General features: G+C 43.7%; 1 protein-coding gene across 1 annotated transcript in view; it reads right to left on the bottom strand.

Moving 5' to 3' along the window:
• Positions 1 to 7,246, bottom strand: part of DESI1 (desumoylating isopeptidase 1) — an 18,788-nt gene that overhangs the window by 2,996 nt on the left and 8,546 nt on the right. The window contains exons 2-5 of the mRNA XM_003202300.4: positions 3,271 to 3,292; positions 2,702 to 2,771; positions 1,991 to 2,100; positions 1,084 to 1,206 (exon numbers count right to left, since the gene is read on the bottom strand). Of these exons, the coding sequence (XP_003202348.2) occupies positions 1,084 to 1,206; positions 1,991 to 2,100; positions 2,702 to 2,771; positions 3,271 to 3,292 (325 nt within the window). The remainder of the gene's footprint in view (positions 1 to 1,083; positions 1,207 to 1,990; positions 2,101 to 2,701; positions 2,772 to 3,270; positions 3,293 to 7,246) is intronic.

Genomic DNA, 7,246 nt, shown 5'->3' with positions numbered 1-7,246 from the left:
CATTTACAACTCCAATTTGTTCATCAGCTTTCTTCTACAATGTTGGTTTGATTCTAGTATCTCTTTCCACTACAAGCAAAGTAAATTTAACCCATTAAACAGAATTTACTGTTCCATAACTAAACAAAACCAGATTTAAGATTCTTAAAGGTAGTTCTGAGTCCTAACACGCCCACACTGATAATGTGGTAATAGCATGTCTGAAACTGGCTTCAGTAGCTCACACTACTTAAGCATGTGATTGAAATCTGTGTTATGCAACTGCAGTTCTCCACTAAGTATCACATCAATATTAAAGACTCTGCTAGAAGAACAGATCTAGTCTCTTTATAAGACAGTGGTTTAACACACAGAATAATTTCTGTTGCAATCTGTAGCTGCTAGTTTGCTTTTAGGTGTGACTCACTCTGCTACAGACTACATGACAGATCTTAGGAAATAAGAGCCCAGAGTGGAAGACATGTCTCCCAAATGACGTGGTATAGCACTTATAAGGCCTAAATAATGAAGCCCAAATCATCCCACTGAGATCCTTGCTTGCTCAGAGCACAACAAAAATGGTTGAACTGGCCTACCTTTATTTCTTCTCTCCCCATTCTTCTTTCTCACTCATTTCTAGTTCTAAAACTGCAGCTTAAACTTGAAAATTACATCTCCCCTTCTTCTTTGCAGGCAAAACTAACATCTCCAGTGCACTTAAGTGCTTAGAGTATTAGAGGTGATCTCTGAGAGGTACTGATTTCCCAAGACAAAGAAATACAAGAAAAACCCACCAAGAAACAAAAGGCACATTGGCATCACTTTCTGAAAGATCCTTTACCCTTCTTGTCGTATTAAGTAATTATCTTACGAGGGTGTTTCAAGTTAAAGACAGAAGATCAGCTTTCCTTCCCCCTTCTCAGTAATACCAATGCCAGTTAGTACCTGTTGTATAGTACTGTGTTAAAGTAAACAGTATCCTCTCCCTAATCTCACACTGCTTCTCACAGAGAGACAGTACAAACTGGTACTGCTGCCTCTGTCAAATATTTAAGCATCAGCATGAAGCAATACATTACAGAGAGAAGCAGAATGCATACTCACGTGGCAAGAACTTCAGATGGAAGGTCAGTGATGTAGGAAGGGATTTTTCTTCCTGTCAGGAACTGTGCCACTTCATTACTGAAGGTGTTGCAGTTACGTTCAAAGAAGTGGTAAGACTCACTTCTGTGCCACAGGAAAGGGATTGAAATAAGAGACTCAGCAATAAATCTAACAAGCACTAAAACACAGATCGCTACTAAGGAGCATCTCCTTGCATTAGCACTTTTCTCCTCTCCCCAGCAAAGGGCTCTAAGGCAAATAGGTAAAACACAGACATCAATTCACCTGCTAATTTAATTGAATCAGGGTGGAAAAAGACATCTCTCTGCATCACTGATTCTATATGATGGTTTTTTGAAGGTTAAGTGAGGTCAGGTTTCTTCATGTAAAACCACAGAAGGAATAAAGAGAAATCACAGGAATTGTTAGCACTGAAATCCAGCCAGAATACTAAGTGACACCATTTTGTGTTGTGAGAAGTAGATGTGATGTTTTAGCAGTCAAGACTTTGTTTTCACTCAGCTGAAAGTTGGCAGCTTTACTACACCTCACCTATGATTCATGAGGCATTATTTTCCAAGATCTTTCATACAGTGCCTTCATTTTCCCTGGTGATCCCCTCAAAGAGATTTCAAGCATTATTCTATTTAAAAAAAAAAAAAAGAAGAAGAAAAAGACTTCCGAGCACAATGCTTTCCCAGCCTAGCTCACGGCTGGCTGGCACACCACAGGGTTGTCTAGCTGTGCATCAGTTCCAGCCTCATCTCTGGAGACTACTAAGTGATAGAATAAGCAGACAAAGCTTTGTGAATGGGACTGGGTTCATAATATTTTCCTCCTTTCTGCACCCCTTTCCTTAGAAGCCTTTTCTTGGTACTCAGATGATACAGTAATAGCTGCTACTTACCGGAACATAGACTCCCCCAAGGAAGAAAGATATTCCAGAAAGATTTCTTCTGTAACTTCAGTGTTCCCCAAGTCAATAACTGAGTCTGGGGGGCCAAGAAGCGTCCCTCCCTGTAGGAATTAACATGCAGAAGACTATTCTAATCATCACACTGAATTATTTTTGGCTCCACTGAATTGAGCCCTCATGGCTTGTATAGGCACAGAAGAAGGAACTTCTAGTGTGTTCATCAAGGAAAGGGCCCTACTGGCCTTCCATTTTCCACTCAGACTGAGAGGCAATGTACTGAAAGCTCTAAGCTCTGACAAAGTTCTGCTTTAAAAGAACCACCCATCAGTTTTACCTCTCCAAGAACAGAAAGGTCTGTTGAAGCATCATGGATTTTTTTCTTTAACCTTGAAAAGGATGCTTTGAGTTGCCAAGCCTTCATGCAAAGAGCATACATACAAAATCAGACAAAGTATCACTGAAAGCAGCTGCAGAAAGAGTCTGTCTACCCAGGACACCATCAGCGGAAGTAACCCTCTAGCCTGTATTTGGCTGAGCTTGAACCCACTGCCCAGTTCTTTTCCTCAGATGGACAGGGCAGCCGCAGGAAGCAGCCATATCTGGCTGAACTCAGAGTTCTCTTCACTTGCTGCTTTTCTGAAGGACACGAGCAAATCCAATGACGTAATTCTATCACAAAGTTAACAGAAAAGTTTAACTTACAGGTGCACAGCTGGAGATTCCCCCAGCGCCGTAGTAGAACTCATCCTTATGGACTATTATGGAGGTGTGCCTGCCACAGAGAATAGAAACAGGTAAGATAAAGGAGATATTTCACCTAGCACATAAAATCAATAGTAAATTCACGTGGTCAAGCACATCATGAAGTAAATAACCTAAAAAGACGATGTGCTTCTGTGACCTGCTGGGACATGAATAGAAATGAAAGCAATAATTATCAAGCCTACTGTAACACACAGGTGGTTGGGAAAGGAGATGCCCAAACACAACACAAAGACAGGAACTTCCACACCAGCACAAGATATCCAGCAGCCTTTCTGCTAAAGGGTTGAGGGTAAAGTTGCAGAGATAGTAGCTCTGTCTCTTGCTTTGATTCTAGAGGTTTAAGCAGCACATGACTATATTTAATCTTACTGGCAGTCTGTATTCAGAAACAGAAAGTGCATCAGTCCCTTTTCACCAAAGTGCTCTTAAGATCCAAAGCATATACTATCTCATACTGATAATGCTTCCTACACCACACATTATGCAATTCAGATCTAGTCACTTACCAGATGCCATCCAGCTGTTTCCCTGCATGCAGAAAAAAAGAAGATAGTTATTAGTAACGTATTTTCCAGCTTTCAGCCTACTTTCTGTCAGTCAGAAGGGATCTTTACCTATCATTCCACCATGTCAGCAAGCCTGAAGATAGGATTTTCACCCCAGTCGCTTCTAAAGCAACAGGATGTCTTTCTTTCAAATAAACTCCTTTGTCAACACCAATGCCTGACTTTTTTCCTCCTGCACACAGATCTGTCAGTGCTATCCTGTCCTATCAGTGCTCAGCTTCCTTGGGCTTCTGTCTACAGAGAAACTAAACCTTTTCAGAAGAGTTCAGAGTTCTGCTCTGATTTCACAATTGCAGTTTGCCAGCATAGAGCACTGAGTTTTCTTTTTCAGTAAAAGAGAAGTGATCAGTCTAGAACCAACAATCTATGAAAATAGTCTCTACAATCACCCACCTCATGGCTTTCCTCAGCTCTTAAAAAAGAAGAGCTTAAGCACGTGTCTGCAAGACAAATATAGTTTTGCAATTTATACAAGTTACAAAATTAAACTGTGTGTTTTGTAGAACACAGCAGCAGTAAAGATATGCTTCAGGCACAACGATAGTATGTTTCTGTCTTAGCAAAAGTCCCTTCTGAAATGCTTTAGTTCCCTGACACTTCCAAGTGGGAAATGTGAAGCTCTCCTCATTCAGGGTAGGATCTCAAGATGTAACCACTCTTCAGAGGGTCACCAGCTGCTACTGCTCCTGCCTCAGTTACTTCACCTATCAGAACCCAAGGGCTTGATCCCTGGTACAGTTACCCCTTCGTAAATTTGCATGCAGCAACAGCATGCTATGTTGTTGATCCACTTTTAAATGACAGAATGTGATCATCTGCAGATGCTTACATGCACAGGGAACCAAAATACAGTAGGGCTGAGGTCGATGATGGGAGCATGAGGATACCACAGTCTTTGCAGCAGTAACTATGCCATCTCTTGGCTTTAACTCAGGATTTGGCTGCATCCCTCAGTGCACTGTCGTCTCTAAAACGACACCATCACTTACTGCAATTGCATTCCCACAGCTTATGTCGCTGAGAAGAGCACTTTCAAAAGGCTGTAATCAGACGCTTAGAATAACAATCAACTATTCCACTGCCAGGCACAGTAGCAGCAGTGGGATGCATTGTTCCCGTGCCTTGTCTTGCAGAAAGCCATTCCCTGCCTGTCCCTACTCAGATCAGCGGCCACAGGAGGCAGAGGCACTCTCCTGCTCCTCTGTCACGGCTGCTGTGGTCTGCAAATCCCAGCAGCTTCCGAGCACTTCCAACAGCTGCAGTTCTTCACAAGTTCTTCCTCTCGGGTAATAATCAAGAAAATCTTTATTACCATCAGAACTGGGCAAAACAGAGGAAGGAAACAGAAGGTAGTCCTCCAGGAGTTTCAAGAAAGGGATGCTTGTGCATCCAAGTAAGAAAAAGTCACTGCTGTAATCTTCTCACTTATCTCTGAAGCAAAACAGGTACAGAAATAGGTACCTGTTTGAGATGAGAGAGGAGGCAGGGAAAAGGTTGCTGGGACAACAAAGACATCAATCAAAGTGAGCATACCCAGTTTAGGTGGGCTGATCTGTCACTGCCACGCATCACAGCCAGGCAGCAAGCATGTTTCACCATTAACCTGCAGAGAAACGTGGGCACGGAGCTGGCTTAAGGCCAAAAGACAGCAGCAGCAATGAGGAAAGTGGGGCAGTGTGTTGCAACACCTCAGTAGGATTTACTGCTTCTTTAGCATCCCACCCAGCTAAGCTGCATTCTCCAGCCTTTGTCCCACACCATCTCCATAACAGCTTTCGTCCTGTGCTCTGGAGCTGCCAGAAAGAAGTGATACCACCACCAGCTCATCAGTAATATCATCTGGGTAGGGTACACAGCACAGCTCTGCATTCAGCAGCTGGCCTAGGACAGGCCCTACTGTGGTCTGTGTAGCTCATGTTCTCTTAATAAGTAATTACACAGTTGTTCACAATAAATCACTGTTTTCCACTACAAATTTGATCTTCACCCTCCAGGGCAGAGAAGCAAGCTGTTTCAAAGGCAGCTCAAACCAGTACTGTATCCATGCTTTTGTATGCTAAATGGAAAAAACTTAATATTTACTTTCATGCACAAACACACACTCTTCCAGCAAACAATAACAAAAGGCTTTCTACAGAGCTGGCAGCTTGCACTGGGGTTCTGCGCGTAGGTGGAAGTCCTGGCAGATTCTGCACATGGTGCTGTCTAGAGCCACATAGAAAAGGGAGCATCAGATCCAGAGATAGTCAGAATTCAATTGCAAGAGGCCCTGGGAAATCTGTTCTCATCTTCAGCTTGGAGTCTCCTTCTGGAGATATTCAAGTCTCGCCTGGACGCCTACCTGTGCGACCTGGTGTAGGGAACTGCTTTGGCAGGGGGGTTGGTCTCGATGATCTCTAGAGGTCCCTTCCAACCCCTACAATTCTGTGATTCTGTGATTCATCTACCCTGGACAGAACTTCTAGAGATCCCTTTTCATCAGCATGGATTTCTGACCGTGCAAAGAGAAACAAACAGGATTCAGGGAAGGAACTTTGCACCAGGCTGTACTGCACTGCTAGAGGCTCCTCTCTGGCAGTTACACACCACATCCATGGTCGACAACAGGCAGCAGCTGCCAGGACAAAAGCAGAACAGCTCTTGGCAGCTCTACCCCAGGGTGTTATGTGAGGTCAGCCCGTGCCAAGGACAGGTTTAATGCTCTAAATGGACCTGCTGTCTTCCAGTTTGTGTGCAGCTCCTGTAAGACACTAACCAGGCTGGCACAGTGGAGAACACATGCCGGATGTGCAGTGCTGCATCCATGGCAGCTGTGCAATCTGTTGCAGAGAACACGATCCCTTTCTGCCACCAGTGGACTGTGCCTGGTCAGACGGATCACTCATGAACACCACGCAAGTCTCTCCGATGCCAACACAGTTGGGCAGTCTCACACTTGAGAGACCTGCCTTTACTAACCACATCTGCACCTCCCAGAGACCAAGGACTGTCAGCGTGCTGCTGCAGCTTTCCGTGCTGCATTGCTGGCTGTGGTCACCTTAACTGCAAACCAAGAGACAGAGGAATCAAAGGCCATCAACTTCTCAAGCGACTCCCTCTCTTGTCATTCAGCAAGAATCCCGATGACATTTGTCTGTTGCATCATCCAAGAGGTTCTACATAAACCTCCATGAACATCATCACCCTCCTCCTGAAGCTTTGCCTCTGCTGGTGATCTTGCTGTAACCTCTTCCCTCAAGCCCAGCCCTTGCACAGACCACGTAACAGCTCACAATCACTCCCACTCCTAAAAAATGGAAGCAAAGCAATCAGGACAGCCTGTATGATGAGTTATGCCTTGCATGCATATACAAAATACATCGCTCACAGCCTCTGCAGGTACAACACACACCTACTGCCCAGCCAGGTAAAAAAATAAAATAAAATAAAAATATATATATATATATAACTGCAAGCTGCTTAGGGAGATCCAATATTTCAGGGGATCTCTACCTGTTAAGCAGGAAAAGGTGTTGCAAATTTAGGTGTAGGCACTCAATCACACAACAATCAGTGCACGTGGTCAAGTTACCAAGTATCAGCTGTCTGGTAGTCTGTCTGTAAGCTCAACCAGCAGTAAGCATGAAGAAACTCAGTTTGATTTCATCTGCTGCCATCACAAGCTAATGGAAGTCCCATTACTTTGCTCTGGTTGCAGATCAAGAACATAGGCGTTAAAGTTGCTGTGCTATAGCTGTATTAGGATAAGAACTCATTAAGCTTTAGAAACCTGATCAATACATGAACTCAAGCCTTCTTTGCTCAGGCACTATTATGGATCTTTTCTGAAGAACAAGTCAATTATACAAAGAGCTGCTTGCTTAAGCATTCCAAATTGTTTGAATGAGACAAAGTATCACCTGGCAACTAAACACGT

This window comes from Meleagris gallopavo, chromosome 1 (genome assembly GCF_000146605.3).
Source record: "Meleagris gallopavo isolate NT-WF06-2002-E0010 breed Aviagen turkey brand Nicholas breeding stock chromosome 1, Turkey_5.1, whole genome shotgun sequence".
Classification (NCBI taxonomy): Eukaryota; Metazoa; Chordata; class Aves; order Galliformes; family Phasianidae; genus Meleagris; species Meleagris gallopavo.
This window is presented reverse-complemented; position numbering and strand designations above follow the sequence as displayed.